We start from the raw sequence: 24,895 nt of genomic DNA on the forward strand, positions 1-24,895 counted from the left end.
AGACTCAAACAATTCTTTATAAAATTTTTGATATTGAAACGATTCACTGAGATACATGAAAAATTCTAAAATAGCATTTTAGAGGATCCTAACAGTATTGTGGGTGTTGCTTTACAGATCATATTGCTTAGGAGTATTACAATACCTTTTTACTTTCTATGTATAATATAGCTTTGTCTGGAGCAAGGACTGCTCTCATCCTGCACACAGCTCAAGAGCCATAATTCTTAAAGAGATTTCAACCAGTGAGCCTTCTGCAATGGTCAGGCATAGAGACATTTAGAGAATTGATTCAATTAACCTAGAGGAAAAAAGTGCTATAATGTGTGATTTATGTTTGCAGATAAATTAAAATACAAGTATCTTCTGAAGAGCATTTGCTGCCCTCATGGTCAGTAATGAAAATAGCAGGCAATTAAAATAGAACACCTGAGGTTGAAGCTTTAATGTATATATCAGAAAATGAAGTTCAGATTTCGTAAGTGAAAGTCTGAGCTGACAAATAACTTAGGGGAAATTTTTATTCAATCTCTACTTTTCTTCCAAAAGCAATTTATAAAGCACACAAGAAATAGGAAGAGATGTTTACTGAAGCAGGAGGCAAAGGGTACAGAGGAGTGGGATCTCTCAATCAATACTGAATTTGTATGAGGAACCAGGAATATCCTTGCTAAATGGTAGTGGAACAGCTGAGAGAAAAAGTTATATATAAAAGAACTTATGGGTCATATTAAAATAATTTTGGGGTAGATTTTGCAGTTGATCTTGAAAGGAATCATTGGAAGTGTGTGATAGAGTGATGTGACTCAGTTCCTTCCTGTGTGTGACAGTGCTTTCTGGAGCTCGCTCAGGAGCATAAGAAATGTCCACGGATTAGAAACAGTGAGAACAAAGAGCTCTTGCTTGTTGTGTTGTTGGAGTTGCTGCATCCACTACCCATTTCAGTGGTGTATCCATATGTGCTTTGGCACAGCTAATTTGCCTAAAAGACGTTTTGAGATACGAAGAGTTTCACCTCATCCTCTAGTTCTATGACTTCCTTTAGACAACAGGTACACAGTAATGTAGAGCAGAAAAAAACCCAATACTCTGAGAAACCCAGGAATGCCTTAATTACATCTGTATTGTCTTCAAGATTGCAACTTTGTCTTTTGCACCCTGTCTAGCTATCAGAGGTCCTGTTCCCATCAGATGGTGTTTGTATAAGCCAGGTCTATATCCTTATCTATAAATAATACCAGCTGCTGGGGGCGGCTGGAGGAATTGAGGCTTTTAAATATAACAAAGGCATATCTTCAAATTATACATTCAGGTTGCTCCAAATATAAAAAACAAAACCTTGAAGGAATGATTTTGATATTGGCTGTATACTAGCTTAAATTCTAACACTGAAGCAGGAAACAGAGTCACTTGGTTGTTCTTCATTTTATTGACAACCATTTCATCACAAAGTGTGAAGACTCTGTCATTGCAATCTGAAACAGAACATATTTGTTTCCTGATTTGCTGTCTAAGTAAAAGTTTAATTAAAACCCATTCATGTGAGAGAAAACAAGCCAGTTGGACTTCATTGACAGTTGATTTAGTTTTGCAAGTTTACAAAAAAACAACAAGCAAACAAACACCCCAATAACCCTACTAGAAACTACAGCACTGCAATAAATAGTTTTCTGTTGTACAGAGGTGTTTAGGGATCATTAGACTGAACCCCAAGTATTTTTTCTGTTCTTTATTTTCTATTTTTGGATTTACTTTTTCTTTCACAAATTAATTCATTTCTTTCTCTATTCATTTTTTTTTATTGAGTTATTGTCCTAGTGTCCAGAGCTGCTCTTGTCCTTGGTGAGAGCCCACCTTGGCCTGGGCACCAAGGCTGGTGTCTCCCTGGTGGTGGAACTCCAGTCACTCCCTCGCTGTCCGGAAGAGCAGCAGGACACGTGTGCCATTGTCTTCTGGGGAGCCCTCCGAGGGTGGCTGCACACCAGGAGCCTGTGGGATGGTAAGTGCAGTCCCATTCTCCATCCAGGAATGCCAACAAGCCCTTGGTCTAAAGGTCTCTGAGGGCTTTTGCAAACTGAATTGCTTTTAGATGTAAGAAGAATGTGTGGTTTGTACAGCGAGAAGTTGATGAAGGTCACTTAAGCAGCTCGAGATTATGTGGGTTTGAGCTGCATCTTCACACACACTGGAATCCCTTCTCACCAAAATCTCCTGAATTTTATTGATCTAATAATGAAACTGTCATACAGTTTCCTCATTCCTGAAACTTGTTTAAATGCATACTTTTTTCGAAGGAGCACATCCCCACTCTGATTTATTTTAAAATGGCTTTTAGAAGGTGTCATCCTTGTGATGAAGTGTTAGGTCTGTGTTGCCAGTGTGCCATTAAAAATTGAATTTCTGACGTTTAAATGTCTCACTCATCCCAAGTGTCACAGTTTGACAGCTCTGCATGTCACATTACAGCAGAATATTATGAATCCATTTCCTCTGTCAGGTCAAAAAAAAAAAAAAAAAGAAGACTGAAAATGAGAGAAAGCAAAATCTGTAGTCTTCTTCATTAGTGAGGCGGAAATTTACAGAAATATACATGTTAACCCTGAACTGACTTAACTGGCATTCTGTGCCTTGTGCTGCCTGACTGTGCCCAAGTAATCTTTGTCCCATGCTCCTGTACAAACTCTCAGAGAATGCTGGGACAATCTTTTCAATTGTCTGTGAACTTGTCAAAGATGGAGTGAGGACTGTAAAGGGCATCAACAAATACTGTAACAAAATCAAAACATGGCCAGATCCCGTTGTTTAGTCTTGACTATGTCAATGAAAAGGTCATGTGGTGTATTTCTTGTTGCTTTGTTTTGCCAGCTTTAGACAGCTGCGCATTTGGTATCCTTTCTTTGTTCATCTATGTGGCATGTGATAACTTCAAAACATGACATCTGATCAAGTTCAAAACATTGGGAGTGTTTGCATCAGTGAGCAGAACTTCACTGATTTTGCCTAAAGTAATGCAAAAGTCCTGGGCTTTCTATGTTTTCTGCCTAGCAGGTTTGACCAGGGAGCGTGCAGACTTTTTAATACATTTCTGATGTCTGTCAGCTCGTGTATCTGGCTCGGTTTGGCCGCTGCCTTCTCGGTACCCTGCTGTGCGGCATTGCCCAGCCGCTTCTCCTGCACGACCTGGCCTCCCGCTAAGAGGGCTCTCAGAAATAATCGCTGGCATCAGCTGCCTGTTGCTCAAACAAATTTTTCTGCCCCTTAAGCCTCTTCTTTTTGCAGAGAGCTTTGGGCAAAGCGCGGCCGCGGGGCCTGGCCGGGGCCGTGAGGCGCCGCTCCCCGCGCGCTGTGGGGCGGGCGCGGCCGGCAGGGGGCAGCAGGCGGCCGGCGATGGCGCTGTGGCGGCGGCAGGTGGGGCCCGTGCGGGGCCGCTCGGCACCGGACACGGCGGGGCGGCAGCGCCGAGGGTCGGGGCGCGGCCGCTCCGGCGGCACCGGGACAGGGGAAAAGAGGGGCGGCCCGGGGAGCGGCGGCCGCGCTGCGGGGCACGGCTGGCGGGGACGCTCGGGGAGCGCCCGGAGGCGGGAGCGGGGCAGGGCGGGCGCGCGGCCGCCAGGTGAGGCGCCGAGCCCCCGGCCGGCAGGACGGGCAGCCCGGGACAGCAGCGGGCGGTGGGGCCCGAACGGGGAGCGAGCGGATAGGGACACGCCGCCGCTCAGGCTGCGCCCTGTCCGTACCCTGTCCGTGCTCCGGCCCGGGTCCCGCGAAGGGTCTCCCGCCCTGCCCCGTGGGCTCCCCACCCGAGCGCACCCGTGCTGCTGGGGCACCGTGCCTCGGCCAGCCGGCCCGACAGGGCTTCCCTAGTGCAGCCCGGTGTCTCCCCGTATGCCGCTACCCCCGCCGCGGCCGGGACTGCCCGGCCTGTGTCGAGCTGGGGCTGCCGGGGCTCCCCGCGGGATGCCGGAGCCAGGACTGGCCCCTCCCGGCCGCGGCGCCTCCCGCCCAGCCCCGGGGAGCCGAAGGGGGAACGCGACGATCCCGGTGACCCCGCTCCCCGCGGCCGCTCCCCGGTGCCGCTCCTGGGGCGGAGGGCAGCGAGTGCTCCGGGTGCTCCCATGGCGAGCCGGGAATCCCCGGGACGGGACAGGACGGGGCGCGGGGCCGGGGGGGCCCGGGGAGGCTGCGCCGCAGTGAGCGGGGCTGTGCCGCTCTCGCCCTAGGTAGGATGGACCTGCCCCCCTGCCTCTGCCCCCATGTCCAATAAGAAGAGACCCGGCTTGACACCTGCCTATATACAGAGGAGGAGAGCAACATCTTCAGCGCTGGGCTTTGGAGGGGGGGACCAACCCAAAACACAACACAGCATCAGGGCAGAGCGGGGGGCTCGGTGGTATTATAAAACCCCCCCAAGACTATGACTTCCAGTAAAATTGAGATGCCAGGGGAGGTGAAGGCAGATCCTGCAGCCCTGATGGCATCTCTGCATCTGCTGCCTTCTCCCACTCTCAACCTTGAAATCAAATACACCAAGGTAAGTTGTGTTCGTTTGTTCTGGCGAAGAAATTCATGGTTTTCTCTCCAAAGGAAGGATTTTGCTTAAAATCAGTTTCATTCTGCCCTACCCAGCCTGAGTGTAGAGATAAAAAAAAAACCAAACTGCTAAAAGACTGCCTTGGATCTGTGATAAAAGAAAAAGATTTTTAGCCCTGTAATCATCTGAAAAACCACAAGATAATAGAAAGCAAATTAGATCTGATGGGACTGGCTTTGCCACTTCTCTTTAAATGTACTGTTTTCTACAGAGCTGTTTGGGTTTATTTTCAGTGCAAAATCAGTAGTTCTCGGGTATGTTTTGGTTGATTTTGATGTGCTTCAGAGGACATTACTATACATACCTGTGTATCTCAATCAGAAAATAAAAACATTTTCTTTCTTGAATTACCCTGTGTGCCCAAGGGACTCTTTTACATTTCCTGTAGGACTCTTAATACTACCAGGTTGTTACAGCACTGGAGCACGGCTCTACGAACTTCCATGGTTCTTGAATACACCCTTGAACAATATTGCGAGAGGGCATGTTTTTCCTACAAACCTTTAAGAGTGATTTTCATAAAGAAAGGGTTAAGAACAAACCCACTGAGTCAATGTAGAAAAATCTGCTGGGTTTCTGTGGTGTCTTAAGAGACAAAATTGGTTTTGTTGATTAAAATGGGCTTTAGAACAGTCATTTGTTTGTAAATGCGTTTTGTATTTTAAAAATTCGTTTATATATTTTTAATCTTTAAATCTTCAGTATCTTTAAAGAATGTTTTAATTTCTCTTGTAGATGTTTCAGATCTATTGTATAAACAGATTACAATGTGTCAGACTTTGTTTCTAATTGCCAAGTAACTTAATAGGAAAATAAGCACATCAGCACTGGAAAAAGGTGATAACATTTTTATCTACTGGAAATACAACTTCAGGAGCTTTAATGCTGATAGGAGACTCATTTTGGCGATGTGTAATTTTTTCCTCCATATCATCACTTTAAAAGCTTTTCATCTTTTCTCTTTTTTTTAGTGGGTGCCAAAACTAATTTGTCTTCTAATTTGTTACAGCAATTCCTTGTTTTAGAAGAATGTTTCAGAGGAAAGTTCAACTATTTTAAATTAATTACATTTTAATGCAAGCTGCAGTATGCAAATCTAAAAATGCATATGGTTTCTTGCTCATAATTTCTTTTTAAGTAGTTAAATAAGTAAAGAATTAAGTTATTGGATGCTGTGTAGTGCTACACCTCGGGAGCAATCATACTGTGCAAAGAGTATTTGGCATGAATTTTGTTCATTGCTGGTTTCAGTGTGAACTGTGCTTCAGGAGGGTTTGGTGGGAAATACTTGAGAGTGGTATCACAGCCAGTTTGCATCATAAATGTACTTGCATTTCTCTGTTATAAAACTGGAGAACTGTTTCTAAAAATCTTTGAAAAATACAGCAGTCATCAGCAATCATAGCTTTCTTTCTGTGAGAATGTACAGTGACCTTTAATAAATCCATACATAATGCCATCATCTCAGATCTACAGTGTTACACATTTTATACTAAGGGAACAATTAAAAGAAAGTTATTTCAATATTAAGCCAAAAACAACGGTAATGTGTTTCTTCTAAGCTTGGGTTTGAGATATCAGGTGACTCTTGGTTGCTTTTGAGAAAATTTTGGTTTAGGATAGATATCAAATGTTTCACTTGGCATATCCTCTGTCTCTGTTTTTCTGTCTGTCTTGCTCTTTCCTCCTTTTTCTTTTTCTCTGCAGGAAATTCAAGTGATTTATAGATAATTGGAGTCTTCAGCTTGGAGTTTTGTCTTGGGCAGGACTTTTATCCAGGATCCACTTTCCCACCTATTACAAAGAAAAACAATCAAAAATGAAATAATGGATTGTAACTTGATTCTTTCTTTTGGGGGAGTGGTTGCTTCATATCCTAAATGACAAACAACTTCCATAAACAATAAATAACATGAGACTAAAGCACTTTGGCAAGGAAAAAAAAAGAAAACAACAACCCCAGACCTTGTAAAATCAGACATCTGTAAGCATTCCTAGCGGTCTCTCTCCTGCTTGTTAGCTGGGAATTTTAAATACACAGCCAGAACACAGAATTCTTGAACTCTTTATTACAGGTGTCTATGAATGTAAAAACTTAACATTTGGAAGTTAATTCTTTATGAAAAACAGAAGTATCTATGAACATTTAAACTTAGTGAAAAAAATTTAAATATTTTTTGCCAATTAAATTCTATTTCTGTAATTCTAAAATTGGTAAATAGACAGGCTCTTTAGGGTAGAACATGCTAAAATGACAGGATTCCCTAAGTGAGTTTTGTTAAAGATTTGTAATATATACCAGGAAAAAGAAAATTATTCATTAATCTTTTAATAACTGCATTACCCTTGGGGCTGCTATGAAAGCTCCTTCCAACTACATAGATGAAACAAATATCACCTGTGTTATTCTCATTTATTCGATTATTTAGCAGAATTGTTGAAACTCGTGAAATATTTCTCTGGTAAGTTTATTGAAATAAGCAGAAAACTGTATGTGAAATCCTTCCAATCCGTACACCTGACAGAGCACCCAGAGGCAATGTAGGTTTGGATAGGTCAAAAGAAATAGGATTTAGTGATGAAAATTACCCGATGCCAAGGTTTTATGTAAGATGTGCAGCAGTAGCTATTGGGACTTCAGTATAGGGAGTCAGCCTATCCTGCTTTAGAAAAATAGTCATTAGAAATATTTTTCCCAGTTTTTTTAATACCTTGGCATGGTCTATGAAAAATAAAGTGTTGTAGATGTGTGTAATAAGAACTGGTGAGCAGGATGTGAACCAGACATGCAGGTGAGTGTTCAAGCACACAGGGTTAAGTTTTGTGTGGCTGGCAAGTACTAGAACTGCTACATTCAGAATTATCTCTCTTTTCACTGTGATGACTCCTTAACCCTTTTTAACGTTATCAGCTGGGGAGGGATTGCATCTGCAGAATAGGGCATCTTGGAGTATTGCATGGGATTAGGTTGTTCCAAAGCCCTGTGGCACAGCAAGCCCTCCTCAGGCTTGTCAGGAGCATACAGGCAGTGATGTGCTCCATATGTAAGGGGGCACGTAGGTAGGAAGGGGATCCAGCCCTCCCCCTGGGAATAAGTCACGCTTCTACAAAAGTCAGCTTTGTGTCAGAAACTCTCCCAGAATGTTGGGCTGTTCCAGAAATATCAGATGTGTGAGAGAAGCAGTAGCATGATGTCTGCTAAGGACATGTATTAGCATGTTTAGTATTGGCAGCACAGCCCGGAGAACCTGACAGCTTCTGAGGGTGGTCGGAGGGTTTGCACTGTTACACTGATGCCCCTCTCTTTGATGCATTTATGAAACTTCATTTTCTTTCTGGAGACTGTCTCCCAGTAGATATGGAATCAGCCCAATGGACTGAGCCCTTTGCAGCATTTCCCTCCTTCTGTCTCCATTTGTGGAACTAAAGGTGTTTCTGCAGGATGTGGCTGTCCTTCCTTTGTTATGGCATGATCACATCTGCTTTACTAAATATTTTCTTTGTGGTTTTAATAAGTCATGTTGACTCTTTTAAGGACAGCCTGGTATAGAATGGGGACCCCAGGGCTCTGTCCTCTTGCAGCTCTGTCACTCCATCAGGTAGCTGAGTGAATAAATGTTCTCAGTTTGCATCATGCTGAGCAAACTAATCGATGTTTTAAGTTTTGTTTCTTGCTTGCCAACTGATTTAAGTCTGAGCAAGAGATGAACGATTTTAGCATAAGGAAAAGCTGGAGAATTGTGGTTTTGAGAGCTTTTCAAAAAGAGGTGCCCTAAAGGGATGAAGTTACAACACAGTGGCAGTGAGGAGGTACATGAAACACTTCTCTATTAACAGCCTATGATTTAGCTGACAACCATATATTCCTTGTCCTGTGTAAGAGGGTTTGCCTCTACCCTTACACCACAGGCTAAAATCTGTCCAGGTTCTGCACACAGGCCAGGTGAACTACCCAGCACTGCAACAGAAAGCTGTATGCAGGAATTTGTATGAAGTGTAGGCAAACTGCTTCTGGGTAGGCAAAAGCTAACAAATACATCTCAAATTATCATATGATAAGCATCAGAGTTTGAAGTATTTTATTGCTAGGTTTCAGTATATTCATTCACATTGCACTTCCTTGGCATTAACTTTTCCATAAAAATTTCCAGCACATGTTTTCCAGATAAAATTCTAGGCTAACCTTTTGATAGGAGGCAGGAAATCGATTTTCTTTAGATTAATATGCAGAATCTTTGTAGTTTTTTGAACAGAAGACAAGCTTTGGCAAAACTCAGGTAAGTGAGGAATACATGCACTTTCCCATCTGTCTGTCCCTGAATGAGCTACTTTAGTGCCTTTTGAAGTCCTGAAAAAAACAGCTTGGCTTTTGGGTCACCTAGGTGAGCACAGTTCTTTTACAAAAGATGGGGCATGGAAAATTAGAGATGCATGAAGAGTAGACAAATAGAACAGCTATTTACCCACTTGGGGAACACCTCAGCATCTGATGCTGGCACTAGGGATGCCACTCTGTATCATCACGTATGATGTTTCGTGTGTATACTGTATGCAGATACACTGCTGCTTAAATCCGCAGTTTGAATTCTCTTCCGGTGTGTTCATACTTTGTGTTCAGTATTGCAATCCATCAACTCAGATAGTGATTGGAAAATATTTATGCATTTCCTTCCAATTAGTAGCCTGAATATGGGATTAGTCTTTCCTCCCAAACCTTTACAGTCTTCTTCACAAACCCAGTTTACCCAGGTTTTGCATGAGGGAACAAGACACAGGCATAGCTTTATGTGTATCCAGTCCCTGCCTTTGCTTATTCCAGCCACAACTGCCACGAGCCTTAAAAAACACAGAAAGCACGGGGCTGAACTGGCCTCAACTAGAGAACTGTGGCAGAGTGCTCTGTTACTGAGAGGTAACTATGGCAGCAGTGACCTCTTACTGTGCTGAGTCTGCAAGGAGAGGCTGGATCTTTAGGGAAAATGCACCCTGGTTTAGTGCATCAATCAGTACAATAATACACTGCTGACTCTGTCCAGTTGGTAGGGTCAGATGATGCACTGAAAGACTTTCTCATTGCTTTTCTCATTGCAAAAAATGTTTAACACTTCAAGTATTCAAATGCAACCCCTACTCTGCAAACAGAGCAGAAACTTCAATATGGATCTCTAATTTCTTATGGGGGATAGGTCCAAATTTTGCCAACTTTGGCTGTCTTTGGGAAGAATTTCACGTTATCTGCTGTTGGATAATTCACTTCTAAGTATTTATGAGGTCTCAGATATCAGCTTGATAGCCCAGTAGGCAAGACACTAATGAAGGAAAAGTAGGATTCAGGTCTTTGCTTCAAGAATAACCATGATGTTGGACTTTGGACAGCTCACCCTCTTTCACTCTTTCTCATTCTGATTTTTAAAAAAAGTCCCTCATTAAGTCTCTGTTTCCTCTGTTTCATTTTGTTCTTCAGAAAGAAGTTGATTGCCAGTTCTGGTGCATTTCCATATTACATTTCTATCTTGTAGATCTGCGTTTTCTGATAAATACCACTGTCCAAAAATTATTGATGCAGCCTGTCCATCTCCCTGTCCATGCAAAATTGCTCCCTGCAGATCTTAATGGGCTCTGCCAGTTTGAAGTTATTCACTGCCATAAACTACCTGGGAGGACCACACTGTGGAGCCACCAGATCCAGTTGTCATCCTTTCTGTACGATGCACATGAACAGTTCCCTTCAGTGAGCTCTTCATGGACATTGCAAATCAGTGGGCACAGATCAGCATCCAGAACTTGTCTGAACCCTTCCTTCCAAGAGGCTTGGCTTTGTCTTTCCTGCCTTTGGCAAATTTCATCTCCCTTGAGTTGCCCAAATGTTATTTAACTTCAGGCCCAGTAATATTTTCTACAATACTCTCATTAGCCTGAACATTTTTATCTACGAACTCTGTACCTTACTATGAATGATTTGCAAAGGCAGGTGAGCCAAGATATCGATTGCCAGTCACAGTAATAAAGGGGCACCTTGCTATTAACCTCTTTCCAGGGAGAATTATCCGTTTATTTCCAGTCTTTTTATCTTATCTCTTAACCACTTTTTAATCCATGGCAGGACGTTATCTTTCACCATATGGTTACTAACTTTCCTTAATAGCCTCTTGCTAAGGACTATATCATCAAAAGCCTTTTTAGAGTCTAAATAAATTGTATCCACTGATTCATCTTGGCTCCTAATTTGACTAACTATCTTCCAAGAAATCTCACACATTTACAGAGATAAATGACAAAAGATGAGTTCAGTGGTCCATATCATAAATTCTTTTTCAGGTCTTGCATAAAGTCATATTTCTTCTTTTACAGTTTTTCAGCTATCTTTTGTAAGGCTGGACTGTAACATTTCTCTGTTTATTTTTTGAAAATTCTTTAATTCTCCCCAGTTCTAAAAAAACCTCACGGCTTTTTATCTATTTGGGGTTTTTTTAGGAGTAGAACTCATTCCCTGAAACAAGTAACCAATATATCAAATCTAGTTCAGCTGAAAGAAATGACAGACCAAAAATGCAATTAACCAAAGACAAGATCATAAGGAAGCTATGTAAATGTAATGTAAACACACAAGTGTAGAGGTTTAAAAAATCTTCAGAAAACTGCAGTTCCATGCAGTTCTCTAGTGAGGAATCCTCAGACAAGGGACAAGACATCGTACTTAAAGCACAGTAAGTGCATGAATAGCTGTGTGAAGATTTACTACCAAGTATTATGCAGAGAATGATGAAGTCTAAACATTGATTGCCATCCAAGGGTTCAATCATTCATTACTGTTGTGTTTAGCAAATGAATTCCTGTTCAAACTGCATATTCCTCTCTGGTTTTCTCCAAAACACAAGTTCCCTATTTCAGAATTTGTCAAAAACCATCTTTCTATTCATTAGTCTTTTCTTGTAAATAGCAATCTACCTTTTGACATGAATGCAACACATCAATGCTAAGTCACACGGTGAACTAAGGTTTAGGAGCACTTCTTTACTAAAAGTGTGATATGTGAAGCCACATCAAAGTGTTGTTGCAATAGCATTGCTGCAATAATCTCCCAAATGACAAAAGAAAAAAAGAACCTATTCCTTGATTACTTGGAGTCAGTGCCTTTCATAGAGAGCCTAGTGACCTACATCGGTGACTTGAAACATAATGCATTCCAGCTTTGTTGGACTGAAGTGGGAAAATACTGCAGAGGAGCATCCACATCACATTCTGGGACCCAAGTGAAAATGTTTAAGGTTAGCTCAATCTCAATTGGCCTCAGCTGGAGGCTAAAACACGGGTGCCACACTGACCACTAGAGTATATAAACCTTAATCCGTGAGGGATTCCTAGGTAATGAAGCATTTGAATTGAACTCAGAATCTAAGGGTGTGCTGTGGTACAGCTGTGAGGGGCCTACAGCAGGTGGTGTGGTTACAGAAAGGATATGTTTGCTAATTTTCATGTGGATTTATAGTATGCCCTAATTTAAACTGAGTTACAAAAACATCCATTTGGAAAGTCAAAAAAATACCAGAAGTGTTGCATAGTAAAACAGGCTGCAGCCCCTTTGCTGAACTTGGAAAGAGGATGCCAGGGGGACACTGTCCTCCTACTGTGCTCTGGTCCTATTGCAATGATTACACTAAATCCACTGGGTTTTCTCAGAAACTATCAGAAAGTGCCTTTCCAGACAGAAATTCCAAACACATGTATTTACACAGGTAAGGTCTTATCTCTAAAGTGAGACTGATTTCTTTCCAAAGCAGAGCTAGTTACCATTTGGGGTAAATATAGGTATTTTTATACCAGTCCTATATAGGCTGGTCTTATCCTCTTGTGAATAGGTCAGCATGCCTTAAATTTGGCCCCAAGAGACTAGAGCTGGTTAGAATGTCAGGTGTACATTTCACCTGAAATAGATCTCTCCAATTGGAAGATCCTTCCAGGCCTGTGCTGTGGCATTGTTTTCTCATGCTTCAGTGGGGAAAAAACCACTTAATGCATCATCACCATCATCCTTCTCCTCCCCCTCATCTCCCCCACCATCACTCTGGTACACTCTCAGTGATTTTTATGCAATTCTTGATGCCTTTTGAAAACTGGAAGAACTGATGCAGTAAATTTCAGGTTGCATTAGCATTCAGGATTTCTTTTTATTTCAGGAACTTTATTTCAACTCCTTGCAGCACAATTGGGAGTGAAGCACTGGGCCTGTCCTGGACCCAGCCTTAAATGATTTTTGGTATACTGCTGGTGTTAGATTTTTAATAAAGATGATTCCCCAGAACAAGTATTTTACCTGTCATTTTCTAGTCTTTCAACTAGTGGCTCTGCTTTTCTAATATTTGAACAGAAATATAATCTACTTTGGGATAGCCAAATAAGGATCTCCCCAAAATGAGCAGACACCTGTGGAAGTATCTTCAGTCTCCCTTCCATAGCCAGGTTGTTTTCAGAATCCAGTGATTTTCCTACAGCCTGTATCTGCTTATTTATTATTTTAGGCTTCTCTTGGCTGTTTTACTTGTGTTCCCTTTCCAGTAATTTTCTTCAGAATATTTAGTATGTTTAGTAGCAATCTTTAGTTTTTGTGTTTGCAATCTTGGTGGTTTTCAGCCTACTTTTCCTCTCATATATTCCTTCTTTGCCACCCCATTTATTTTCTTGCTTGTGCTTCCCGTTTTTAGCCTTGGGAATGCAAATCTTCTTTGACACTTTCACATTCTTAAGCCTCCATGCTGATTCTATGGATTTTAATTTCCGAGCTTCAAGCAGGGAGTTTCTAAGTTACTTCCTCTTTAAAAAAAATCTGCTGCTTGAAGTTTAGTATCCCAGAGAGTATGGCTTCTTCATGTGTTTCTCTCCTGCAATGAAGCTAGAATTATTTACATGGTAACCATTTCTCAGGGGTTCAGACACAATTTTTAGTCCTTGACAGGACTATGTCAAATGTTGTTTACATTAGGACACAGAAAACTCTGTTCTCTACACACTATTTCAGTGCAGCTTTCACTGAACTAATACGGAATTATTTTGGCACCAGCCTTACTGCCTTCATACTCTTTTTCCTCTTCAGTACCACTTCAATGTCACTTCAGTTGCTCTTATTTAGAAGTCAGTACCTCACTCCTGGTATTATCCTTCACGATCTACACTGCTTCTATATCTGGGGGTCTGCATTTTGTGTTATTTCTCTCCTGCAAGCAGTGCCCACGCAAAGCGTTGCACACAGAGCTGCTCCCCCCTCTGCAGCCCGACTTGTCCTCCCTGCACAGCTTACACGTAAAAAGTGTGGAATGCCTCTGATAATTCCCAACCCCTTTGCTCAAAAAAAACGCTGGTTTTTTCCTCTCTGTGATACAGTCCAGATCACCCATTTTCACACTCAGCTTTCTTAGGCTGGTTTATAGGCACTTGCGCTTTTATATCCCAATTATAAGATTACCTAGATGAAAATTGTGATCTAGTTTGTTGAAAAATCCTGTAAAGTCTTTTCAGCTCAATTGCAAAAGCACTTCCCATGATACTGCACCTCACTTTTATTTACCACTCTGCTAGTGCAAATGTCCTTAAAATAGAATTTAATTTTAAACTGCGTTTAATACTTCTTTATATTGTCAGGTTGATTTGAGAAGGCATTTATGTAACTGACAGGTGGATACATAAATTTCTTTTTTTTTTTAAAGAACCACTTCATTTCGTTGTCTGAAACATATTTGGAGTATATTTTAAACATTCTTTGCCCCTACACATAAAAGCACTCTCCTGATTCCACTGGATATTTTCAAAGCTTACCATAATATATGCATTTTGCATTTGCTTATGTTTCTTTTCAGCTGTAACAGAAATAGTTTATTCTTGAGATGTTCAAAACTAGAAAGAAATTGCCACCTACCTTTCAAATCAAGGGACTTTTTATTTTTTCCAATTGCTTCAGTTGTGACACACTGTGGCAGCAGTCCTATACCAGAATGGACCTTGAGAAACAAGCACAGTTATTTTTCAGGACATCTGGCTTAGCCTTTACCCCCTTTTCCATCAGTGCCTGACATTTTGTTGGTCTTCCTCTTTTTGTCCTTATCACACTTTCTTTACCCTGGCTACTTAACGGCCCCTTCTCTTTTGTGATGTTTATTGGATGCTGTTTTCCTGAGAGGTGAAAATCAAGCTCTGCTTTTTTCACTATTCATTTGAAATAGTGATAGAAGACTAACAGTGAATGTGCTATAGCTATGCTGATGATGGCCTAGGAGTCTTGGTGGTCCAACCCTTTCATAGTGATTTTTAAATCAGTTTGTTACATTACTAAAGATGTTTTTAGCTGGCATCACTTAACTGCAAGTGTTAATATTCTGCTCCTTCACATCTTTCAGAAGGCATTAATTGATTCAGCCTCACTGTAAACTGTAAAACTGTGACAAGGTTCCTTCACAGATGGGGGAGTTTAAATTTGTGGGAGTGTAACCATGACTAACTCAGACAGTAGGTCAGTGTCAGAGGCAGGATCTCTTGCTAAACCAGCCAGACTACAAGAAGATTAAGCCTCTATTTTTGTACATGATATTCTGGGAAATGGCAATACAGATGAATTTTGGAACCAGTGTTTACCTGTGGACGCATGTCTGAATTTCTGTATGTTATTAATTACACACTTCTCTGTGTACTCACTATACACGCACACACGGTATAGATGAAAAAAATCCCTTTCTTTGTGCTCTGTGCTCTCTTTCTGTGTCACTTCATCAGGAGTTGTCTCTGTTGTTGTTCCTCTGAGTGTTGTCAGGGAGGCAGTGCCCTCCTTGCTGCAAGATCTGCATAATGAGTTCAGATGAAGCTGGAGCTGGTGATGTTGTTCCCCTCTGTACTTCTCTTTAGGAGGAGGAATATTCCATCAGTGCAAAGCAGTGACAGTACTGGAACTCCAGTTCTGGTATCACTTCTATTCACGTCTGAAAGGTTTTGTTTTAGTAAGGCACTCCAACATGGAGGGAGAAGGAAGGCCCTCCTCTTTAGATGCCAAGCAAGAGCCCAGTGCAGAACATGCCCATTGACTAGTGCAGCACAGCTCTTCCTCCCATCAGCCAAGACAATTGTTTTTAATGTCTGGATTCTGCATACAACACAAATGTGTTCATGCTCTTGCTCTCTGTCTCAGTTCACTTCTTTCCTTGAGGGAGCAACAGGACAAATCCTTTGATAACTTGTTATCTGGTTAGAAGCCTTTACCTGCTTTCCTGGAGTGGTTCCCTGTGACTGGGAACCTTTACAGTCAGCTCTTCCAGATGTTTGCCTAAATGGTCTTCAGGGAGACTAAAAGCAGTGAACCAGGAACAGCAACATCTGACTTCAGCCAGGTCCCATGGGAATTTAGTTATTACTCACTGGATTAGACTGGCAACATACCTTATACCAGGTACCTGCCAAAGGCTGCATGCCATGAACCTTCACAAACAGCTGTCACTGGTGTGCTTCTCACAGAAGTGGGGCACTGGGTGACACATTTGCTGTAATTAATACAATGTCTGGGTGAAAAATTTCTCAGACTAAAGTCTTGATAGCGATTTTAGCCATTTAGTGTTCACTGTGTTCACTGCAAGCATAGTGTCACTATGCTTGTGTTGTGGTCACTACAAGTGTGGTGAACTACAATGACAATACATTTAATGTCCTTGTGTTCACTGCAAGCATAAATCCTGTCTTGTAGACAGCAGGGAAATTAATGAGGTTTGCCCATATTCTGGCATCACTACAAGGGGTTCCAGCAGAGAAAAATGGAGTTTGGTTAAAAAAGGGGAAAAGAAATATGAATTTTATAGGAAATGGGGAGAACAGATCTTGGGACTGCATATATGAGTATTGAAGATTTTAAAGAAGGCTCTTTATTGACAAGACTTACAGCACGCTTTGCTCATTTAAGGAAAGCTCGGTATAACCAGGTTTTGGTTTTGCCCTAATCCACTTTTTAAATGCTGTATGTGTGGCAAAAGTTTAGAGTCATGTTTTTAATTTACATAGTTGAAGTAATTGGTCTGTTTCTATTTAAAGTTAAATAGAAGAACTCATTTTTCATGCAGGCCTTCATCTCTATACAGAATAATTTGCTGGTCCTACACAAAAATGTTGAATTCTATCAAACGCTGGCATTATTTTGGTATATCCTCAGGTGTTCTATTTGATTGAGACTGTAATATGCTCTTGCAGGAACACTCCACATCCAATTTTAGCCTTAGCACCACAGTGTACTTTGAGGTGTAAATCTGTCAGGTATCCAAGCACAGCAGGATACTTCAACAGTTTAAACCCAGTTCTCCCCAATCAGCCTTACGAATAATAAAAAGTAGAATGGCCTATTCCAGTTTTGTACAAAGGCAATGACTTAATCAACAGAAAGAACTGGAGGAGAAATCAGAACTGAACTGAGGAAAGAGAATCTAGAGGTTTCTTCTCTCCAGAAGAATATTCTAAAGTAAATAAATAAGTATTTTCCGAGACTTTTTATTGAAAAGAATTTCCAGCCTGAGAGATTTCATTACAGCATTGAATGAGAGGTATCGGGTTCCTTTGCATCTTCTTGAAGAGCAAAAAGAATTTATAAATCAGACTTCTGGGAATTGTTATCTCACAGCTTCTTCTAACAAACAACAATTTGTTTTAAAGGCTTTCACCGAAGATGTCATAAGTGGTAATCCCTATGTTGTAAGTGGGTACTTAATGTGATTTAACTTAATGCTGATGATGCAAAGGTATTCTCCCCCAAAGCCCATTAAGAACATCCAATTTTCTGGTAGACTAACACTCCTGCTTACTATCGTAGAGATAAGTGACTCTTTAACCAGGACAATAAGGAATACTTTAAAACCAAGGCTGCAAAACTGAGTGGGCACAAAACTGTTCTCTGTGAAAGTTCAGACTTTGAGTGTAAATGTCACAAGCTGAGTTTTTTCTTTTTAGGAGTAGTTTGGATTTCTGTACATACAGACATATACATACAGGCACTTTGCATCATCTTAATGGGTGTACTGGTGAATATCATTATTTGTGATATCAGTAGGCATTGTCTAGTAAGAAAAAGGCCAGTGCAAGCCATTTGTGTAAATTAAGTAAAGAAACTGCTAAATAATGAGCTTTATTTCATGTCTCTCTAAAGTGCAAATAATTCTAACAGTTTATCCAAGATAATGCTTCTCTTACCACATGCTTTTTGTGGATTCTGTGCATGCAGAACGGCACAAAAGGAATTGGCTCTGGCATCATTAACAAAACATGCTAACAGTAATATTTGAAAAGCTTCAGAATGCAAAGTAGAAGCGAAGGCAAACTTTTCAGGAGCTTAAGGCTGCTCACTTGGGTCTAATATAGACTTAGCACTTTGCAGGTCAGTGGCTCTGCTATTTGTCTCTGACCTAACAGATCTGGAGTTCTTCACATCAAAACCAAGTCTTGCTGAGCTGAGATCAAACGTGTTAAGGTAAGGATCTTGCCAGTGATTTATCGTGCCAGGGAGGGTGATCAGGCCATAAGGGGCCACTGCAAATGAAGCTGACATTCCAGCAATTTCTCATGTGTAGTTATAAGGTAATTTTCTCAGGCAGAGCTTTTAAGTCAAAATAAGTTTGCTCATTGTATTTTTCTGTGTTGTCTATAATGTCTGAAATCCTAGGAGGAATATTTATTTATGCAGCACAGCTAATTTCTAAGTAAGAACTTGTTCCTGATGATGAACGTTTTAAATGGCAGTTACCTATGAGGGAGATTAAATTCTTCCAAATGGCAGAACATGTTTCCCATGTACAGATGAATAGCTCACACTGTTTTCTGTCACACGTAAAGAGCACACAAGACTTGCAATGCACAAACAATGCAAGACACAGGACAACCACATAGAGTAATATGAGTCTTGTTTGTACAAACCCCTCCTCATTCCCACCATTTCAAATGAGTGCTTGTGGAAGGGTTTCCAGGATCAAGTTCTTAATAGCCACAACTTCATTAAAGCCCAGTGACAGCCCAATAATTGATTATGTAAACAAATACTCCTCCTCTCCACTCTCGATTTAGTGGATTATAAAAAATCTTTCATTATATCACTTTTTAAGGTGCAATAAATGACATCAAGGACCATACTCCATAAAAACCACTGCCATCCTTACCCAACTCATCCAGTGATGGTTTGTCTGTGTAATTAGTGAAAATGGAAAGCATGGGTAATTTTTTAGTCATCCTGGTTTCACAAACAATGCAGTAAAAGAGAGTAAATGTTCTTCTCCAGCAATTAAAGAGTCCCACTGATTAAAGGATAAGTAAAGATTGTGAGCTTAGTTTCTTAGGAATACATGAAATATTACCTGAGCTACGTTATTGCTGCTGTATTGTTCTATTAACAGCAGACAAAGTCTTCATTAACTGAAAAAAGTAAAAATTACTTTGAGGAAAGACTTTATGTGCTGCAATGAAAGTTTCTCCCCACTGGTTTAATAAGGCAGCCAAAAGGAGTAAAATGTTTGTGGTGGGTATAGTTCAACAGACAATACAATCTGAAGTTTCTTCTCTTTAGATTAATTTTCTTGAACAACCAGGCGCAAAATAATCCCTTTAATGAGACTGAATTGAAATAACGGATGCTGTATCAGCATGTGGCACAGTGAGAAACTAAAATAGAAAAGGGTATCATCACAGTTTGGCAGCCTGGGTTTTGTGCAGGAAATACTTGGGGGGGAGGAGGAAAGTAAGCACGCTACTGCATGTTGTTAAGACTTATTTAATCTTCTTAACTAATTACTCACACTTCCTAATTCAAAATCATACAAACAAAAATGTTTAGATAAGCCGGGAGTTTTTTCAAATGGGTACCCCCTACAGCTTAGAAAACAAACATGACAGGTTTCCCCTGTCTGATGTGCTGCCATTTGCAGAAGAACAGACCCAACTCCCAGAAAGACAGAAGACTAATTAAGACAGGAAGACAGGCAGGTCAAACATTTGGTGTGAGGGATGTGGGACATAGGGGAGAAAAAATCATGTTACATTCCACTTTCACAGCAGACTGACGGGAGGCTTCTAGCCCTTTCTCTGATTCCATTTGCTGCTCAGAGATCCTGGATTCCACCAGTTTCTCCTCCCATCACACCCCTTTCCTAGCATACATTCCCTAAACCTCTTCTATCTGTGAGCTGGCTCAGTGGGGGACTTGCCTTGTCTGCCTTTAAGCATCTGAACAACATCCAGGTGAGCAGAACAGGGCAGCAGCCCCTGCAGACAGGTCCTGCTTTGCCCTCTTCTCCCAGGTCTCTGGGACTGAAAAGAGACCGCGCTCCTGCCACCATCAGAGCTCAATCACGAGAATCCTCGTCCAGCTCATGTCAGCCGCACTGAAGCCTGACAATTTACACAGGCTGAAATGTCACTGAACCTTGATGTATTCACCTCTTTCAAACATTTGGCTTCTGATCCAAAGTCCACTAGTATGCAGCACTGGCTTTAATTCTGGTAGAGTTGACTCAGACCTTGCTACTTGGGATTTACACCCAGAGAAGACAAACATCCTCGTCTTCTCATCAGACACCTACCCTTGGCACAGGACTGGGCTTGCACAAACAAAATTGTCCCAGAGCTGGCTGTACTGCTGCACTGACAGCGAACCAGAGCAGCCCCTCTCACTTCTTGGGCATTTTATTTTTGATTCCACTTTTTTGATCCTCCTGCTGTACTATGTTTGTAAAGGTTTAAAATTCCCCAACCCTCTCAGTACACTCAAAAGTGTGCACTCTAAAGTTCTTGAGTGCAATTTCAAGCTTGAGTTTATGAAGGAAATTTCTGTACCATTTCTGCTACAGTACATCCAAAAGCTATGACATTATCCATCAGGCTCTGAGGTCCAAATGAGAGTTTTAAAAAGATTAAGCACCCCACAGAACACAGAGCTTTAGAACAGAACTCTTTTTCATTTTCGATTTTTTTTCTTTTTTTTCTTTCTTTTTCTATTTTTACCATGTGGGGGGGTGTGAGTAAGGAGAAAGGACAACCCAGCAGCCAAAGAAGAAAAAGAAAAATCAACATATTCGGGTTTTGTTTGGTCTTTCAGACCTCACAGGCTCTAGAGCATGTGTCAAGTTTCCAGTGAAACAGCTTTGTTTCCCAGTACAAACATCCCTCTGGAGGCTGTTACCACTGATTCCTTTTCCTCAACTGGGGCCTGATTCAGCTCCCACTGAAACCAGCTGGATTTTTCCTTTTGTTCTGCTCTGGATCTCTTGGGCCTCTTGTGGCTGAAAACCAGCTATGCCCATGGGAACTTGCTTGCCTGAATTAAATTTGGTGCAAAGTTGTTCCTGTACAGTTCACTGGTACTCTCATACAATTGCAGTTCCTCCACAGCTGAAAGGCATCTCACTAAAGAACCCAAACCTGGGTAACTTCAGAGGATGATTCTGCTCTGGGGTAAGGAATGATGACAAGCACCTGTGCTGGGGTGCTGGGCCAGCCAGGCTGCCTTGGCTAGTGCAAGGGTGTCCCCTGAAAGCAGCACAGCCACTGGCACTGCCCAGAGAGGCTCATTCATGGCTCAGAAACAGGATTCTGTACTGATAGTGCTTGGGGAGGTTGGCCTTGAAGCCCATTACTTGCCTTTTGTGAACTGCCAGCAAGAAGACCCTTGCTGATCACCTGAGCAATCCTCTTCAAAATAAAATTAAATGGCACTGCTGATCCATCGCTGCTCATTCAGCCAGCAGACTGCTGGCATTGCCTTTTGCTTTCCTAGTGCCTTCTTATAAACCAGGTTTTTGCTGAGTCCATAGCCAGCTGTTGGTTTCCAGCCACTCCCAGGAGTGCCTCACAACACACTCTAGAATGTGAGAGATTTGTTGTATCGAGACAGCCATAAAAGTGAAGGAAAACAAGGCCTGTGAAAATAAACAAGCTGCACCTCTGTTTTGCAATCCCACCTAGTTCATTCCCTTACAATCGTACTAATCATTAGGACTCTTGAAATGTTTCCCAAGGAGAGGAAATGAAGTTGCTGAGATGGGAAAGGATATGAAATTTCCTGACCAGACTGAGGCACAGGTGCCCGGTATCTGGGATGTTATGCACTATTTACCAAGGGAAATGCTGCTGCTGGATTTTTTGCATGCCTCTAAAATCATTGTCCACCCCCCCTCAAAAAAGAAGTGCCATTATGTACTTCCTAATGCCTCCAGCTCTGAGAAGATGCTGAGGGCCAAGCAGCTGTGATTCTCTTATAAAGTACTTTGGCATCTGATGCCCCCTCCCCCATCCCAGCAGATTTAGTGTCAAAAGCTCTCTAAGGAAAAAGCCACATATGAAAAAAAGATCGTTGATGGAATGAAACTATAACCAGCTACTAAATCAATTGAGTTAGGAAATTCCCATTCCTTCCTCCATTCATCCAGAACCAAATCTCCTGTGGGAAGCCATTATTATTTGGATGTTAAAATCCTCTTCCTGTACCAAAAAACATTTCTGGAGCTGCAACAGCACAAAAACCTTGTTTATTAAATCCATGGGAAAATAATTCCACCTCCAAAGAGCTGAATGCTGGGCCACTGTCTGTGCACTGCCTGAAGTTCTTAGTTAAACAGCTGGGGAGCCTGAAGAAAATGTCTCATGACATCATCACTAAGCAATATCGAATTAAGAATGTAGATCATCATTTCACTCACACATCATTTGAGAACATTTTTAAGAAAGGAAATGAAAAGTTATGTTGTTGCCACCTGTGTTGATTACTCTTATGAATTAAGAGAGCCCAAAATCATTTTTCCCCCTGTATGTTTTAAGGAAAGACAATACGAAAAAGAGAGGCAGTGAACATGCAGGAATCCCCAGTGATTTTCTCAAATGGAGGGCTAGCCCCACGCTCAACAGCAGAGGGAATTTGAAGTGCCATGAAACTAAAGCTCCTTCAACTAAGAGCTGCAAAGGAGATATTAGTTTTGTGCTTTATTTTAATTAATTATATTTATACACAAACTCATAAAGATAGTTGTTTAATACTTCCTTTCTGGTAAATAGTGACGAAAACACAAAATATGTTTTCTCCCTGGTCTAAATTTTGCTATTGCTGCACTGCAGATCAGAATGTCCAGCCTGGGTTTGTACACATCCCTTCCTCTTTGAATACTTGTCACTCCAATTACCTGCATGGTTTAAAATGAAAAATAAGTTGCTAATAATTACTAAGCCAGTGGGGATGGATGGCTACTGAAACAAGAGAGTGTAGCTGTTTATTTGAAAAGCTAAATTTGCTTTGTATTATACTAAAAACATTTACTCTTGGCTTGATTTCAAAACTGATGAGGATCTAAAATGATTGAACTCAGTGTCTAATGCTTGTGTAATGCAGGTCTTGTGCAAAATGCAATGTATGATTTTTCGGTGCAACTACATGTCAGTATTCCAAGTAACTTGGAATTTTTACGTGGTAACTTTGGAGTTTGCTTTTCCTTTCTCCTTTTCAATATGACGAGCTATCTCCAAGGCTCTGAACAGTCACTTGGCCTGCAGGATGAGTCAGATTGCTTTCTTGATGAGCCCTGTGGAACTCTGTCAACAGAAGCCATATATAATTAGCCACAGGCAGGATTTGAACCTAGTAAAGACATAGTGAGACCATTATCCTGCAAAGTTCTAGCAAAAGATCTGGGAGGTTCTTGATTATTGTCAGTACCAGGAGGGATGTGACTGTTCTCTTTAGGAAAATCCATGCCCTCTCTATCTTTCATTTGGGAAGGAACAGAAATTGCCCAGAGACCTGTGTGATGCAATCTCATGAAAATGATGAGACTCCAAGGGACATCATGTTCACAGGGGCAACTGGGAGCTTCCACCCAGGCTGTCACATTGCACTGTTTGGAACAGCCCCTCCCACCCCCCACCCCCCCCACCCTCACATACCCCAGCACCTGCACCCCCAGGTCCCCTGCTGCCCTGCTCTGCTGGCGCCTTTGGCAACACTGGGCAACAAACGTTTGGTTTCCTCCTTTGCCCACTGCACACCAACTGCAGCCAGACTCCACTCACAGGAGGCCTTGGCTGCTTTGTCACTTGGGTTTGTTCTTGGCTAAATCTCTGCACTGACAGGGGCACCTCAGCACAGCAGCAAAGTTGGCCTTTTATCTTTGCTCTGGTGTTACTGCCATTACTGCCTCTACTGAGAGTAAATGGCAAACAAAATGTTTGTGTATTCCAAGATTTTTCAAGTGCTCCCTTCTTCCCTTTGCCTTTTGGCACAATGCTATTGATAGCACCCAACAGGCCAGGTTATTTAACTACCACAATACCACATAGCAAATGCATGACACATTATAGACTTTTTCTTCTCCCTACTGCATATCACAAAAGGTAACACTAGGACTCAAACAAAAACAAATTACCTCAGTAACTCCTGGAAAACTCAAGTGGTTAATCAGTTACCTTTTATTTACATATATATGCTTAATGCTGAATTAAGTTGTAAAAACCAAAGGCTGATTTATAGCCACAGTCAGCCTTAATTAACATTGATTCCAGGGGAATAGTAAATGTGAATAGCCTTCACAATTGAGGTTGAACAATGAACTCACTGGGTGTTGTCCAATTTGTAGCATGATTTACATGGAAGCAAGCCCTTCTTTTTCTAAGGTTACCCCTTTTTTATCTGGTGTTTAAGATGGGTTATATATAATCCATAGATAGGAACATTCGCTGTCAAATATTCTCCCTGATTTAGAGTCAGCCTTTACCATGGTCACTATAAATAAGGGAGAAAAAAACCCAATTTGAGGCTTTGCAGGGATTCCTTTTTCTTGCAATGTGTCATCGCTTCTCCATTTCATGGCATTTTTACGAAGTGGCCATAATGAAAGTCAGATTAAATGTACAGGATATATACATTTAATCAACAGCCATTGGAGTCAGTAGTGCTGGAAGAGTTATAAAAGCCCCTGTGAATGCAAATTTATTGCAAAAGAATCTGCGTCTCGGTGGTAGGAATATCTGCTGAATGGTACTACCTGACACAGAACACCTAAAACTTTCAAAAGTGAATTATTTAAGTGTAAGGCTTTGCTTGTAAAGCCACCAGCTGCTGGATTTCAAGACTTGAAACTGTTCCAAAACATGGGACTAGGTACTTTATTTGTGCACTAGAGTAAATACTCTGATTTTACTGCCAATTTAAATGTGCTCAGTTTACAGTAATGAGCTTGTATAGGCAATACCTTGTTTATAGAAAGTGGAACAGGAAGAAACTAACATTAACCATTAACAGTAGCAATTTCTCTTGCTTTCAGC

The 24,895-nt window shown here is 41.4% G+C and overlaps 1 protein-coding gene across 3 annotated transcripts in view; it reads left to right on the top strand.

The window, feature by feature from the left end:
- Nucleotides 1–66: 66 nt before the first annotated feature.
- ALDH1A2 (aldehyde dehydrogenase 1 family member A2) overlaps nucleotides 67–24,895 on the top strand; it is a 55,152-nt gene continuing 30,323 nt past the window's right edge. Inside the window, exon 1 of one of the 3 annotated variants that reach the window (XM_014874038.2) lies at nucleotides 67–1,999. In XM_014874038.2, coding sequence (XP_014729524.1) covers nucleotides 1,997–1,999 — 3 coding nt within the window. In that variant the 5' untranslated portion in view covers nucleotides 67–1,996. Of the gene's footprint in view, nucleotides 2,000–3,386; nucleotides 3,409–4,184; nucleotides 4,529–24,895 lie in introns of those variants that run through there. The other 2 variants (XM_088172486.1, XM_014874037.2) reach the window with 2 other exon arrangements.

This window comes from Sturnus vulgaris, chromosome 13 (genome assembly GCF_052056855.1).
Source record: "Sturnus vulgaris isolate bStuVul1 chromosome 13, bStuVul1.hap1, whole genome shotgun sequence".
NCBI classification, from domain to species: Eukaryota; Metazoa; Chordata; class Aves; order Passeriformes; family Sturnidae; genus Sturnus; species Sturnus vulgaris.